We start from the raw sequence: 16,725 nt of genomic DNA, 5'->3' as shown, positions 1-16,725 counted from the left end.
TGTTTCATTTTAAACCAAAAAGTAGAATGGGTGACACCTTGCCACATGCCCTAGTTACTTTTATTTACTGTAATTATATCCTGCTTCTTGTTGCCTTCTGGTCCCTAGTGCGGACTCAAATGCAGGTGGGTGGGGAAGAGGCTTTTCCAAGTCTCTGATCACGGAGACTTAAGTGCAAGGGATTTTGACAGGTGGGTGCCCCTGGCTGCAATCATGTGATGGCATAATGACATCATGTGATTGACAGGTGGGTGGGCCAGCACACCTGTCAAATTTGGCCCATGAGGCAGATACTGATAAGAGCCTGACCTGTGGAGCCAAAAATGTTTCCCACCTTTAATATGGCTTTATTATGTTGATTTTTTAAAACATAAATGTGTGCGTGAAAAGGGAAGAAGTCATGATATATGCACTGCTAGTCCTCCTCAGAGTTAACCAACTGAAGTTAATGGGCATGGCTAACTCCATTAATTTCAGTGGGCCTACCTACCCTGAGTAGACCTAAATTGAACACACAACCCTAAGTTACTGTATCTTTAAGATGAATAGACTTTTAAGAGCAAGTTTGAACAGTTAGCTCTGGCAGCTCGAAAACATTCAGTTCAGTTGGTGTTGTGCAGATTTGTGCTTGCTTCCTAATAAAAATATTTGTTTTAAAGTACTACATTGAATTTGAAACTTCATACAGAAAGAAAGCACATGCTGTGCAGTCCTCCTGCACCATTCACACATACCATAGTGTCTGCCTTCATCTTACCCATCCTTTGTACTGCCTCCTAAAGGCAGTTGCTTCAGCCTTCTTGTGCAGCAGAGCAGATCCTGCTCTGTGGCCCAAGAAGTTTGGTTTGATTCTATAAACCAGTGGGCCTTTAAAAATGCCGTTCCTGCATGAACATAAGAACACTTGTATAATTTGCACTCTTTTTATTGCACCCAAGCTTGGTGGTATATTATAGCTCCCCCCCTAAAATAATACCTTGTGTGTGTGTTTTTTGTAGTCCCAGGTACCTAATAAAATCAGTATTGCCTTTATTAAAAACTATGTAATGGCATGGCAGATTAGCAATTCAGAAATCTAGAACATAAATCTTGATGAAGTGGTCATTGGAAACACTGGGTCTGTATTAGATTCTTAAGCATATAGGGCTGTATCTAATGCTACTCCTGCTCAGAGTAGACCATTGAAGTTAATGGACATGACTAACTTAGGACTTAATTGGGTACAGCCTGTAGAAAATAATAGTTTGTTGTCTCTGGTGGTGTTATTTTGCTCACTTACTAAATCTTTTTTAATTCAGTGGTACTTTTATTCTGAATGAGCACAAAGAGGTATGGATTGTTAGGAGAAGCTATATCTATAGTTTGTGATGATCATCCATTCCATTGGCGATCACTCATGGCTGAGTAGGATTGTCTTCCAAGATAAGGTCTTTAACAATGGGTCTGTAAGTGACTGTGGAGGCCAGTTCTGGATCCACACAGCCTCCCACAGTGAGGCATGGGTTTTCAGATGGAAGATACTCACGATGAGGATTTGTTTGATGTGTCTTCTGCTTAGCTCGTTTGTCCTGTTTGCCCTGTATTCGTGCTTCTTCAGAGTCCACAGCACCCTTGATAATAGCCGACCTCCATTTGGGACATTCATGGGCCAAGACTTCCCAGTTTTTGATGCTCATGTTACATTTTTTTAGATTCGCTTTAAGAACATATTTAAACCTCTTTTGCTGTCCACCGATATTCCATTTTCCATCCTTAAGTTGGGAATAAAGTAGCTGCTTTGGAAGATGGTGATCAGGCATTTGAACAACATGGCCAGTCCAGCGAAGTTTATGTTGAAGGATCATTGTTTAATCATTGTGATGAACCTAGTCTTTGAAATGGAAGAAACAGTTGCTTTATCCACAGCTCAGTTCCCCCCCAAAACTCCTTTGATTTCTGTCCCCTGCATGTATACCAGCAAATGGATTGTATTCCAATATATGTATTTAGACACACTTCTAGACTGCTTTTCATTTTAAAAATCCCAGTGTGGTTTTACAACAGTGAATTAAATCACTGCAATGAAACAATCATGAGAAAACACAGCAATGCAATAAAGCACCAGGAATCTGTTGAAAATTGGCATCAGTGGTCAGGAAATGCCTGGGCACAGAGTTAAGTTTTTAATAAATGACAGAAGCACACCACCATTGGTGCCAGCCATACCCCAAGAAGTAGTTCTTTCTAGAAAATAGCCACCCAATACATGAGGGGTAATTTGTGGACCAGAGTCCACTTCAGCTACATGAGGTGTAATCCTCAGTGACAAGGATGTTTATACATAGATTTGGGAGGGGTGTAAGCAGTGGTGAGGTCAGATGAAACAAAATTTATTAAATTTACATCCCGCCCTTATTTTTAAGGCTAACCTATTGAGAATTATTAGGCAATCCTTTACTCTGCTCTAACGTGACCTGGAGCTTTCCAAAACGAAAGAGGAGGGGCGACTGGAGAAAGGAAAGGAGGGACTCCATTGGACACAGCTGTTACCAGTTTCTGCCAATCAGAAGTCCCGGAGCCTCGCCGTGCCCAGAGGCCGCGGCGAGAGGTGCTCTTCCTAATAGAGAATAAAAGACTGAGAGTAGGCGAAGAGACTACAGTGCTCATGGAGCCGTTCTCCGTGAGGACGACGCGATTAAACAAACACTTCCCATACCCACCCCCTGAAATAAGTCGCAGAGCTTCATGTCTGCCCGTCTCTACTTCCACTGCACCAACCCACTAGATAAGAGGCGTCGGAGCGCCCTGCAAATTTCTTCCACGCGAGCTGCCCTGGATCGTTCCAAAAACGAAACAGGAGGAGAGACTAGCGAAAGGAAAGGAGGGACTCAATTGGACACAGTTTCTACCAATCAGAAATGCTGGAGCCACCCCCTCGCACAGGACAGCGGCAGGGAGGTGGAGTTTTGTTCCACAATAGAGAAGTGAGACGGTGCGAAGGCAAAGAAACTACAATTCCCATCGGGCTGTTCTTGCGCAGCAGTTGGCGAAGATGTTTGGCGCGAAGACTTTCGGGAACTATAGTCCAATAGTCTTACAAGGCTGTGGCCAAGGGGACCAATGGGTGGGCTTTAATTCTCATAAAAGAGGGGGTTGTTCTTTCTCATTAGTTTTGGAGGGTTTTTGTTTGTTTATCTGGTCATTTTCTGGCTTTGTTGTGGCTATTTTATCTCCTTTAAACAGGACAGTCCTGTTACTGCTTCCCAGTTTGAGCTCAGCTAACTAGTAATTGCCTGCCTGTAGACTCCGAACTGTGTTTCCCCCCTTTTTGTTTGGTCCTGCTTTGTTAGGTAAGCTTTGAGCTGACACTTCCAGTTCTTCCAGTTCTTTCTCTCTTTTGCTGGGGCTGTTATCTCTACTGCATAAATATCTTTTGTGAGGGCTGTCCTGGGCTTAATTTAAACCAGGACGCAACCCTCTTTAGATTACAGGAAAAAAGGGGGAGGATATGATAGAGGTGTTTAAAATTATGCATGGTGTGGAGAAAGTGCACAGGAACAAATTCTTTCTCCTTCTTTTATAATACTAGAACTGGAGGACACCCAAAGAATCTGAATGTTGGAAGATGCAGGTCAAACAAAAGAAAGTGCTCCTTCACACAGCAGCATATAGTTAAGAATTTCTTCCCATAAGATGTAGTGATGGCTAGCAGCTTAGATAACTTTAAAAGAATGGGTAAGTTCATGGAGGCTAAGGCTGTTGGTGGCTACCAGCCACAATGCTATGCTCTGCCTCCACTGTCAGAGAATACCAGTTGCTGGAAGCTGCAGGAAGGGAGAGTGTGCTTGTGCTCAGGTCCTGCGTTTGAGCTTCCCACTGGCATCTGTTTAGCCACTGTGAGAGCAGGATGCTGAGCTAGATGAGCCTTTGGCTTGATCCAGTCGCCAGGCTTTTCTTGACCCTAGAAGCTGTTGTTTTTATTGGGGTTCTAATTCTAATTATTAGTAATTTTAATTCATTGAAACTAATGCATATTATGTGCAATAATAGCCTTCTGGAATGTGTGGACTTTATTAATTATTATTATTTATATTATAATGTTCCCTTAACTTCAACTGAATTTTGCCACTTGACCTGAATAACTACGGTCTGAATCCAAATACTTCCTGTATAAGGGAATGGGGAACCCATGGCCCCCCAGATGTTGCTGGACTTCCATCAGCCTTGGCAAGCACAGCCAATGGTCAGGGAGTTGTAGTTCAGCAACACCTGGCGGGTACCCGGTTCCCTATTCTTGGGCTATAGCAACCTCAAGAAGTTCCAGTTTGTTCTGTGCACTATGCTGCAAAAGATTCTAAAGCTGTCATCATATGTTTGAATGTAAGAAGAGCCTGCTGGATCAGGCCAGTGACTCATCTAGGCCAGCATCCTGTTCTCACAGTGGCCAGCCAGTTGCCCATGGGAAGCCCGCAAGCAGGACCTGAGCGCAAGAACACTCTCCCCTCCTGTGGTTTCCAGCAGCTGGTATTCAGAGGCACATCTCCTCCAACTATGGTGGCAGAGCATAGCCATCGTCACTGGTAGCCTTTTCCTCCATGAATGTGACTAATCCTCTTTTAAAGGCATCCAAGTTGGTGGCCATCATTGCCTCTTGTGGGAGCGAATTCCACAGTTTCACTATGCGCTGTGTGAAGAAGTATTTTCTTTTGTCTGTCTTGAATCTTCCAACATTCAGCTTCATTGACTGTCCACAAGTTTTAGTGTTACGAGAGAGGGAGAAAAGCTTTTCTCTGTCCACTTTCTCCATGCCATGCATAATTTTATACACTTCTGTCATGTCACTTGTTACTCACCTGTGTTTTCCTCCAGTTGACTGATATCCAACTCTTTTTTCTTCTTTTCATATCACAAGGGCTTGTGCTAGAATGCCTTTTCTGTACTCAGTGGTAGGTCTTAGCCTGGAAGTAGCAAAGTTCATGAGTTAGACATGCAAAGTGTATGTTTCTCACCACTGAGTAGCTACATTCTAAATGCCCATAAGAAGAACGTAAGAAGAGCCCTGCTGGATCAGGCCAGTGGCCCATCTGGTCCAGCATCTGTTCTCACAGTGGCCAACTAGATGCCCCAATGGGAAGCCCACAAGCAGGACATGAGCGTAAGATCACTCTTCCCTCCTGCAGTTTCCAGCAACTGCTGTTAAGAAGCATACTGCCTCTGACTGTTATTTATTTATTATTGCATTTATATCCCCTCTGCCCGTTTTATCCTCACAACAATCCTGCAAGGTAGGTTAGGTTGAGAGGATGTGACTGGCCTGAGGTCACCCACTGAGCTTTGTGACAGGGTAGGGATTTGAACCATGGTCAACCAGGTCCTAGTCCAGCACTTGCTAGTTTTTTCAACCTCTCTCTCCCTCCCACAGACTGGAGGCCTGCAGTTCCAAAAAGAGGCGCTCTCCCTAACTTCCGCTGCCAAGACCCACCAGAAATCTAATAGAGAAGCACAGTGATATTCAGTTTCTTCAGTTCTGGTGTCTGAGCTATGGCGGCTGAGAGTCTTAGGAAGATACCTCTGTTGAAAGCAATGTGTTCTATATGTCTGAAATACTTTGTTGATCCAATAACTCTGGCCTGTGGCCACAACTTCTGCTATGACTGCATTATGAAGGCCTGGAAGCAATGCCTTCCGAGCAATGCCTGCCCGGAGTGCAAGGAAGGAGTTCCTCGGTTGAGCTTCTGACGGAACCAGCAGTAGGAGAGGTGGAATGCTGGTTGAGAGAGAATATTTTGGGGAAGGGGGTGGAAGCTGGGAGGGGAGGACTGCTGAGATTGCCCCAGCTGGTTGTAGGGATGTTTCCTGCTTCAGCATCTGACCATTCTCAAGGCAGCTAATGTGAATAGACTTTTGGAAAATTGGGCAGGAAAGTGGCAACATTCTGTTTTTCTCCTCCACTGCTTCGGAGATTGGATGGGTGGATCTTTTCTTTTTTTAGACATACACAGAGTAAGGGCCAGCCAATTTGGTCCTTCTCTTTATTATTTATTTATTTATTAAATGTATATCCCACCCTTCCTCCCAGTAGGAGCCCAGGGTGGCATAGTCTTTCAATGATTATTGTCTTGTGGGTGAATCCCATAACTTTGGTTAGCTGTGATGGGTAATTCATGCTCATTCCATGCCATTTGGATTTGGGGAATGAAAGCTATCTGAATGTTTACAGTTCAGTGTCTGTGAGAGAAGTTGGGAAAATTGTCAGTCTGGCTGGGATGAAAGCCTTATATAGGTCCTAGGGACAAGCAAAGCTTTGCGTGGCAGACTGAAGCCCAGGAAGATATCCCAGTAGGTAGGAAAGCTGAGCATTATGATGGCTTGAAAGAATAAGGATGCTGAGTAAGCTATGAACAGAGAAACACTTGAGAGGTGGAATTATGAAGGAGAAGGAGGCTCAAGTAAATGGGCAGAGGGGATGCAGAACTGAGGCATCTATATTGACTTCAATTGACCAGCCAGTTCCATAGCTGCAGACATCTGGCCATTAATACCTTTCTGAAATTGATTTGTTTTCCTTTCAGAACATGTTTTGATCTTTCCAGGAGATTCTAAAGACACGGAACAGGAATGCCACTGCTTGCTTGTAGGTGTTGCTGTGAACTTGGCAAGTGAACAGTTAGAACTAATTGTAGAAAAACATGTGACATGTAAGAGCCTCGGCTCCTTAGAATGTCTGCAATGGCTTAGTCTTCACCAGGCAGACCATACAAAGACATTTTAAGGCTAACCTATTGAGAATTATTAGGAAATCCTTTACTTGTCAAACATAAAATGTAGCCTGTGTGAAAAGGTCAGGGGTTAAAACTAAATGCTGAAAGCCAGCAGTTCTGTGAAAGGACTTGACAAGATGTTAACTTGGGATGGATAGCTGTCGAAGCTCTATGTTCATTTCCTCCTAACTCAGATGTTTTGATGAAGTGGGACTGATCTGCAAAATCCCAATGCAATCCTAAACTTTTCTACTCAGAAAGGTCTCATTAAGTTCAATGGGACTTACCTCCAAGTAAGCTGGTATGGAATTGCAGCAGGAATAGAGACCTCTAGATACTGCTGGACTACGACTCCCATTATCCTGATCATTGACCATGCTGGCTGTGGCTCATGGGGATCGTCGTCCAGCAACATCAGGAGGGTCACAGGTTCCTCATCCCTAGATAACAGACTTACCCAGCCTCTTATGAGCAGCATGTAAACAAACCCCACCTGTTTGAGCTCTCCCATGAGGAAATGCACAATATTCAATTAGTAGGTAACACTGAACATGTTTATATTTATGTATTTTTTTATTTATAATGCTTAGATAGGTGTCAGAGGCAATCTAAATAAATTTTAAGAATGACTTATGGGGGGAGGCTGTACAAAAAATAATGGGGTTCTGTCAGCCTGATGAAAAAGGGGGAAACCCCTAGAAATAGGGTGATGGTGGTTGAAGTCCCTGTAATGTGACCCACTTAGGAACACATCGGGACCCACAGTCTGAGAAGCATTGATGTCAGCCAGCACAGTGCATGACCAGAGGTCTGTGTGCTGTGTGTTGCCCAGTCCAACAGCTGAAAGCCTAGGTGGTGTGGGGGAGGGGCAACACCCATGGCATCAAGTATTGTATTTCTCTAGATCAGCCTTTTCAAACCTGATGGCCTCCAGATGCTTAGATGAAGTCAATGGAAACTGTAGTCAGAAACATCCGGAGGGCACCAGGTTGGTGAGGGCTGTCTTAGAAGGCTTGTCATGAAGAGCGCCTGCACTTCATAATTTACCACTAAGCCGCTCATGTGAAGGCATATGGAAGGTGAACTTTGGTGGCAGGGGACCTCCTGTAATCATGGAGGCTCTCTGCTCAATTTAGAATCATGGTTATGTGCTTAATCATGCAGGGAGCTCCCACCAACAGATACGCTAGAACAGGGATGGGGAATTTACAGCCCATGGGTTTCATCAGGTCTGACTGGCCTCCCCTTTTGGCTGACAGGCCGTTCTGGCCCAGCGACGCCTACCTGCCAAGCACCTGATGTCATATGGCATCATATGTGGACAGGTAAAAAGTCAGCTGGGTTGGGCCAAAAGCACTATGGATCAGCTGATCTTCGGCACTTCAGAAGCCCAGTGTGCAGTGCTTCCAAAGTCCCTCTGATTGCCAGGGCTTCTGAAGTCCCACACACCTGGTTTCTGAAGCACCAATGATCAGTGGATGGGAAGGACTTCAAAGCGCAGTGCAGGGCTCTTTGCAAGTCCCTTCCAAAGAGCCCTGCATGGAACTTTGCAGGCCTGCCAAGGTGCTTCAAAGTGCCACATTGTCTGAATTCATTGTGATGTTGGGTGATTGACAGGTGGGCAGCCCTGTCCACATTTGGCCTGTGCAAGGGGGGACAGGGTTAGGGAAGATAAAGGTCTGGCCCACTGACCAGAAACAGTTCCTTACTCCTTCAGTGGAACTTATGGCTCATGCTGGCTTCCCCATGATGATGGGAGGGGGGCAGCTAAAGGCGTGTCCCCGCAGACCCTTTTCTTCCCATAATGTTGCCCCTTTATGGTCATAATGCCCGGAGAAGATTATCTACAGACTCCATTTCTGTGTCTGTCTCCTCTTTCCGTCGGTGACATGTTACAGGAAAGAATAGAAACAAAGAAGATGAACATGATGTCAGAGTTCTATAACATACATACGCTTCTGGACAAAGAAGAGAACTTTCTGCTACCCAAAATGGATGAGCTGGTGGATAATATTGTGTGGAAGGCAGAGAAACATGTGGCTGAGCTGTCTGGGGAACTCTCCTCCCTTGAGGATATTGCCCAGGAGTTGGAAGAGAAGTGTCAGCAAACCAGCACATGAACTCCTGCAGGTTGGGGCAGAAATGGCCCAGGATCTTTTCAGGAAAAGAGGATGGGGTCAAGCCTTTGTGCAGCTGAGCCACCTGTTATAGCAGCCTTTCCCAACCAGTGTGCCTCCAGATGTTGTTGGACCACAATTCCCATCTTTCCTGACCATTGGCAATGCTGGCTGAGGCTGATGGGAGTTGTGGTCCAACAACATCTGGAGGCACACTGGTTGGGAAAGGCTGTGTTATAGGAAGCAAAAGCGGCCATTTTTTAAGTGTATCTACCATCTTGATTTCCATGAGGGGAAAAAGGCAGAATATAAATGTCAGAAAATAAATACTGTTCCTAGAAGTCATGGAGGGTGGTTTTCCTGTTGAAGCATTCAGGAGGCGTAGAACACAAAACTGTGTTGAGGTTTTAGTTGAATATTGGCTTCTTTCCCTCTTTCAGTTTAAGATATTTATTAAACTGTTCCATATTCATAGTCCAGAACCTTGAAGTGGTGTCCAAAATATAACATGTATAAAACCTGAGGTGTGCATAAATATAAAATGGCCTTAAAATACTATACAATTTCAGCTATTTAGTCAGTAATCAGATGTAGCTGATACTAACAATCCAACAAAGGCCTGGTTTTGTATTGTTTTTTTAAAAAAGAAAGCCCATTGCAATCAGCCCCTATCTGATTTCAAGAGGAAGGGTATTCCATAAGGAGGAAGCTGTAACACAGAAGGCCTTCTGTTAGCTTTGGTTTGAGGGCTGGAGGTACATCTCCTGTGGTGACACTTCCCTTTGTCTCAAGAGTCTGTTTTGGCTTCCAAGAGACATGTGTCTAAACCAGCCTTTCCCAACTAGTGGGCTACCAGATGTTGTTGGACCACAATTCCCATCTTTCCTGACCATTGGCAATGCTGGCTGAGGCTGATGGGAGTTGTGGTCCAACAACATCAGGTGGCCCACTAGTTGGGAAAGGCTGGTCTAAACGCTAAGCACTGAAGGAATTTGTTGAGTACTGGAGAAAGAGACTTATATAATGTAGGGCTGTAACTAGTTAATTATTTCTGCTACACCAGGGACTCCTCCACCCCCAGAGAGTGGTGCAAGTTAAGAATAGCTGAGGAACCTCAACTTCAGAAGCTCGCCTTCCAAAACTTTGGTGGCAACTGCTCCAGCTTGTGTGGCTGATTTTTCAGTCCCCCTCTCCAGCTCTATTAAATGGCTGAAGCTGACTTCCTTGTGGAGAGTGTGGCTTCCACAGCTCGGAAGCAACCTGTGGTTGGGCCCTTATGAGAGGAATTTTACCTTGATCCTGGTGATATTAGTAACTATCCAGTCTTTCATACCTTAGTAAGGTGCTTGAGTACATGGTCACATCTAGGCTCTTTTGGTTGAAATTGATTTATAGGAAGCCATTCCAGTCTGGCTTGAGGTTTGGTTTTGTAAAGGAAGCTGTCTTGGTGGGTCATCTGCACTGGGAGATGAAGAGATAAGTGCTACCCTGTTGATTCTCTTGAATTACAGCTACTTTCAATGCCATTGACTTTGCTATCCTTCTAGGCCAGATTGGAAAACTTGTGGCCCTTCAGATATTGTTCGTCTGCAACTTCCATCAGCCCCAGTCATCATGGCCAATGGTCAGAGATTATGGGAGTGGTAGTTCAACAGGTTCCTCATCTCTGCCCTAAGCCATGGTTTGTTTAACAAACCACAGGGTTAGCCACAGGTTGTCCCACAGACAGTTGTACAAACCATGGCTTGTTTCTCCAAAATTTGATTTGTTTAGCTGCTCTTGTCTCATGCCTTTGTAGCCTGGTGAGCTTCTGGGGTGGAGTGGCCAGACAAACTATTCTTAAAGAAACATCCGAGGTTGCACATAACTCCCAAGCTATAGTTAAAATGCAAACCATAGTTAAGCTACTAGGCAGGATTTGTGCATAACACTAAACCATAGTTTAGCATTATGTGTGACTCAGGCCTAAGTCTGTCACCAGCTGGACACAAGGGGGTGGGGGCTATAATTATCCAGGATGTGAGAGGTATGCATAGAATTGCCTATGGCAGACACTAGGTTCTCTCTTCTTCCTCTCTCCCTCCCATCTAGGGTGCTGGAAACACCTTAAAGAGGTAAATAGACCCCGCCATAAATCCTTGATGAAATCCTGTCCTGTCCCATGGGCGGGTAGGTAAGCGAAAAAGCAAAGTGTAGAAAGTGCTGCAAAATTGGCTTTCATCAGTGTATGAAACTGAGGGAATATCACTGTGAATAACTGTTTAGAATCTGGTATCTTTACCTGATCCTAACTAGTAGGAAAGTGCTGGTCAGTTAGGTTAAGAAAGGGGCAGTTGTGGAGAAGAGGGGGATAGCAACCATGTAATGCAGAAATTCTTGGTGGTGTGGAAAGCTAAAGGTAAGTGAAGTCAACAATGTAACCTGGATTTCAGGGAAGCTGATTTTAATAAGCTCAAATACTAGGTAGGTTTCCATGACTAGATACACTAACAGGAAAGGAGTTCAAGATTGGTGGGGCATTTGTTAGGGGGTGACCCAGGCTTCCCCTCTTCCGTTCCTCCCACTCCTTTAAATTTTTTTACTGAGGCTGGTCGTTGTAGCCCAAACCATTTGGAGGGCCCCTGATTGGCAAAGATTGCTTTATTATTTTGAACTTCATGGATGCTTGGTAAAAATGGTCTGTTTCTCTCCAGGTTTGTGACAAAGGGGATATTGGAGTCTTCAGGGGCTTTCCCACCTGCCCAAAAATGGGAACTCTGGCAACTGTGTGACTCAAATGCCATTCTGGAGAATGTCATGGGACAATGTAAAGGTAAACAGATCAGGGCCAGATGAATGGAGACTTTTGACCGCCACATGAGAAGACGCTTTTTAGTTCCACTGTGGAAACTGCTCAGGTCAAAATTGCTCCTGCAGCTTTTATTTCTGGATTGTATTCTGTGGAGAGAAAAAAATGCTCCACTTCTGTGAGAATTGGCCCACCCGTGATCTTCCTCCATTGTTTATGGCAACTGCTTTGTGGTATTGCAGGGGCCTACATTGTTTAGTAAGGGTGTAGGTTAGAAAAGGAGCGCAGAAATGAGAGGGGGAACTTAGCCCTTCAGAGGCGTAGGTTTTGCAGACTGATGAGGAAGGCAGATGGCTTCTGGGCTGTATCACTTTACTGCAGAGGTTATGGGGGCTGTCTGCAAGCCTTTGGGAAAGTGCTTTTTGAAAAAGAGCAAGATCGAGAGATGGGGGGAAATAGGAACGTTCAGGGAAAAAAATTGCTTGACTCGTACCTCCTTCAGATTTGTTTCTGTTGGGAGTAATTTCCCTCTTTCGATAATCATGTTGACCCTGGAGTGGTAATTTTGATGTTACTTATGCAGCTGATTTATTGAAGAGATGGGGAGGGTTACAATATTGCTTGTCCATCACCATCTGCTTAGTATTTCTTAAATTTAGGCCTGTGCAAGATCTGTGAGTGTCCATTTATTAGTCTGTTAGTAGAAAGAATGTAACATTGCTCTGATTCCTAAGTACCCTTTCACAGAGGAGATTGACTGTGGCATCTGTACATGACTTACTTTCCAGTCTTGTCCTCATTCCCAGAACAGAGACTCATACAGAGAGCAGATAGGTAGGCTCTGCTGTGGGTGGGGCCTTGTTAACTGTTGTGCACTCAAAAATCTTTGGGTACAAGAGAGGAGTGTAGGCCACGAGTTTTAATTCAAGATATGCTTTGGGTATTAGAAAGAATTCTCCCCCAGCTTAATCCTGCACTATAAATAAATAATAAATAAAAATACATAATATAACTATTAATAGTTATAATGAGAAAAATGTCTTTAATTCTCTGTGCTCAATCTCCCTTCTTTTCCTTCCTCAGACATCATGAATTCTGGACATCTGCTGAAAAAAGGTAAATTACTGGGATTGATGGAGGAGCAAATACACAGGAGGAGAGCCTTATCAGCAAGTTTTCTGCTTAATACATTTGAGTTCTTCTGCCCTCCATCTCTAGAATCCAACAGAGATTCCAGATGAGAAGTAGGAAATGGCCGTGAGGGAGACGTTCCATGCCTGCTTGCTTTGGATTTAAAATGCAACCCTCATAAGGGAAAGTCACCCAGGCCCTTCCAGACTGGTGGGGGGTTTTTTGGCAGGTGTATTCTGCAACATGTCATTGATAACAATAATAGTGCATTTGTGGTGGATTGATACTGGACCTTCCACACATATTCTCCTTTATTAGTTGCTCTGTGATGCTTCCTCAATTATTGCCACCTGGAAGGGCATGCTTGCGCTATAGCGCAACGAAAGTGGGACACCCCCCCTCAAAAGAACATTTATGGTGTGAAAAGTTTCAGGATTTCAGTAGGAAGTTATTTATTTATTTATTTATTTTGTTGCATTTATATACCGCCCATAGCAAGTAGCTCTCAGGGCGGTAAACAAAATAGGATCAAATACATACATCACAATAATAGAATCACAAAACATATAAGACACAATGAAAACAAAATACAATTAAACAAAATATAAGATGATAAAAGGATTAGTATTACAAGATTAAAAAGATAAAAAGATTAAAATGATTAAAATGCCTGGGAGCATAAGAAGGTCTTTACCTGGCGCCGGAAAGATAATAATGTAGGCGCCAGGCGTACCTCTTCGGGGAGGCTATTCTACAACTTGGGGGCCACCACAGAAAAGGCCCTAGATCTAGTAACCACCCTCCGGGCTTCACAATGAGTTGGTACCCGGAGGAGGGCCTTAGATGCTGAACGAAGTGAGCGGGTAGGTTCATAGTGGGAGAGGCGTTCCAGCAGGTATTGCGGTCCCACGCCATGTAAGGCTTTATAGGTCATAACCAGCACCTTGAATCTCGCCCGGAAGCAAATAGGTAGCCAGTGCAGGCGAGCCAGAACAGGAGTTATGTGCGAAGACCGACTGGTCCTCGTCAATAGTCTAGCTGCCGCATTCTGCACTAGCTGAAGCTTCCGAACTGTCTTCAAGGGCAGCCCTATGTAGAGCGCATTACAGTAATCCAATCTCGAAGTTACCAGAGCATGAACAACTGAGGCGAGGTCGTCGCCATCCAGATAGGGGCGTAGTTGGGCTACCAAACGGAGATGGTAAAACGCGTTCCGTGCCACCGAGGCCACTTGAGCCTCAAGAGACAAGGAAGGGTCAAAAAGGACCCCCAAACTACGGACCTGTTCTTTCAGGGGGAGTGTAACCCCATCCAGAACAGGATGCACATCCACCATCTGAGCGGGGAAGGCGTTCACCAACAGTGTCTCAGTCTTGTCTGGATTGAGTCTCAGTTTATTAGCTCTCATCCAGTCCATTATCGCGGTCAGGCAACAGTTCAGCACATCAACAGACTCACCTGAAGAAGATGAAAAGGAGAAATAGAGTTGCGTGTCATCAGCATACTGATGACAACGCACCCCAAAACTCCTGATGACCGCACCCAGAGGCTTCATGTAGATGTTAAAAAGCATGGGGGACAAAACCGACCCCTGAGGGACTCCACAATGGAGAGTCCAGGGTGTCGAGTAATGTTCCCCAAGCACTACCTTCTGGCGACGATCCGCAATGTAGGAGCGGAACCACTGCCAAGCAGTACCCCCAACTTCCAACTCTGCGAGTCTCCCCAGAAGGATACCATGGTCGATGGTATCAAACGCCGCTGAGAGATCAAGGAGAATCAACAAAGTCACACTCCCCCTGTCCCTCTCCCGACAAAGGTCATCATACAGGGTGACCAATGCTGTTTCAGTGCCGAAACCGGGCCTAAAACCGGATTGAAACGGATCCAGATAATCGGTTTCATCCAAGAGCACCTGGAGCTGGTTAGCAACCACCCGCTCCAAAACCTTGCCCAAAAAGGGGACATTCGCCACCGGTCTGTAGTTGTTCAAATTATCTGGGTCCAGGGAAGGTTTATTTAAAAGAGGTCTCACTATTGCCTCCTTGAGGCTACTAGGGACTACTCCCTCTCTCAAGGAGGCATTAACCACTTCCTTGGCCCAGCCAGTGGTTCCAGCCCTGCTAGCTTTCACTAGCCAAGATGGGCAAGGATCCAGAACAAACGTGGTTGCCTGGACCATTCCAAGCACCTTGTCCACTTCCTCGAGCTGCACCAACTGAAACTCTTCCAATAATAAAGGACAAGGCCGTGCTCCGGACACTTCACTGGATTCATCTGTCACAACGTCGGAGTCTAAGTCCCTACGGATGCAAGCAATCTTATTTTGAAAGTGTCCAGCAATTTTGTTGCAGCGGGCTTCAGATGTTTCTATAATATCGTGAGGGCCAGAGTGTAAAAGCCCCCGCACAACTTTAAAAAGCTCCACTGGGCGGCATAAGGATGACCTAATAGAGGCAGCGAAATAAAGTTTTTTCGCTGTCCTTACCGCTTTCATATACAACTTATTGGTGGCACTTACCAAAGCATGGTTACATTCGTTGGGAGTTCGCCTCCATCTGCACTCCAGCCTCCTCCTCTCTTGTTTCATCACTCTCAGCTCCGGGGTATACCACGGAGCTGTATGAGCTCTACATCGGAGGAGCGATTGTGTCAATAGATAGTTATGGGATGTGCACCAATTGGAAATAAAGCGTTATGTCCCGCCGCCAAAATAACTTTGCAGACATAAATAGTGTTGAAGGTGGGATTGTGCATAATCATCTCAATGCTATAATGAGCACAAATCATCATGACTGCACAATAAAAATGATGTCTGAAGAGGGTCCACTGTTGTAACCTACATTCATGGGCTGTACTGCCTGGGTCTGATGGGAGTTGTAGTCCAAAACGTCTGGAGGGTACCAGGTTGGGAGAGGTTGCTATAAGGGTTAGGAAGACAATGTTTGAAATACCCTAAACAGCTCCCTCAATTCTCCTTTTGATTCATTATATTTACATAAGACCACCCAGCAGCAGTGGCAGCTGGTGGATCCATGTCAGTGGGGCAGTGGAATCTTTTCCGGGTTTTAGTCTAAACCCTTAAGGAAAGTTCAGACTAAAACCTGGAGCTGATTCCTCTGCCCCACCGACATGGAGCCACCACTGCCACCCATTAACACTGTACTATTGTGTCTAGGCTCAGGATGTAGGTCGTTCTGCTTACTATTATTTCTTTTCTCTCCTGCTTCCTTCACAGAAAAAGTGACTTTGGATCCAGACATGTCTCATCCCAAACTCATCCTGTCTAAGGATTGTAAAAGCTTGACACTGGGAGACATGCCCCAAGATTTGATCAATGATCACAAAAGATTTGACCAGTGTCTCTTTGTGCTGGGATGTGAGGAATTCGCCAGTGGCAGACATTGCTGGGACGTTGTTGTCGGACACGAGGATGGATGGGGGGTGGAAGTTGCCAGGAAATCTGTGAGGAGGAAGGGCATTGTCTCCTTAAGACCTGCTGAAGGGATCTGGGCTATAGCAAAGTGGGGAGATCACCTTGCGGTTCTCAGCCCCCCTCATTTTCCTTCTCAGCCCATGAGGTGGGTGCTGAAGCGGGTCCGAGTGTCTCTGAATTATAGTGGGGGTCGGCTGGCCTTCTTTGATGCTGATGGAGGGAACCTGCTCTACGCATTCTCAGGACTCTCGTTCTTAGGAGAGCTGTGACGCCCTTCCCTGGCTCTCCCTGTCAGGTTCCTACCTGCGCGTGGTTACTGCCTGTCACTAGGCACCACCAGGGACTCCACCAGTCCGGACTGTCCTTTTTTATGGTTTCTCTCCCCGCTCTAGCACAGATCTCAACAGATCCCCCTGCTAGGCAGCACCACCAGTCACGTCCTATAACCAGTATTCCCAGAGACTCTGCCTGAGTCTCCCTCAATTAGGTTACCTCTGTGACTGCGTGCTTAAG

At 45.3% G+C, this 16,725-nt stretch overlaps 1 protein-coding gene across 1 annotated transcript in view; it reads left to right on the top strand.

Moving 5' to 3' along the window:
• The window catches only part of LOC133378859 (E3 ubiquitin-protein ligase TRIM7-like), a 34,381-nt gene extending 17,885 nt beyond the window's left edge, over positions 1–16,496 (top strand). The window contains exons 9-14 of the mRNA XM_061613473.1: positions 2,861–2,937; positions 6,552–6,613; positions 10,949–10,971; positions 11,551–11,669; positions 12,729–12,761; positions 16,015–16,496. Of these exons, the coding sequence (XP_061469457.1) occupies positions 2,861–2,937; positions 6,552–6,613; positions 10,949–10,971; positions 11,551–11,669; positions 12,729–12,761; positions 16,015–16,481 (781 nt within the window). The 3' untranslated portion in view covers positions 16,482–16,496. The remainder of the gene's footprint in view (positions 1–2,860; positions 2,938–6,551; positions 6,614–10,948; positions 10,972–11,550; positions 11,670–12,728; positions 12,762–16,014) is intronic.
• The last annotated feature ends 229 nt before the right edge of the window (positions 16,497–16,725 follow it).

This window comes from Rhineura floridana, chromosome 3, assembly GCF_030035675.1.
Source record: "Rhineura floridana isolate rRhiFlo1 chromosome 3, rRhiFlo1.hap2, whole genome shotgun sequence".
Lineage (NCBI taxonomy): Eukaryota > Metazoa > Chordata > Lepidosauria > Squamata > Rhineuridae > Rhineura > Rhineura floridana.
The sequence above is the reverse complement of the archived record's forward strand: the minus strand, read 5'-3'. Positions and strand labels throughout refer to the sequence as shown.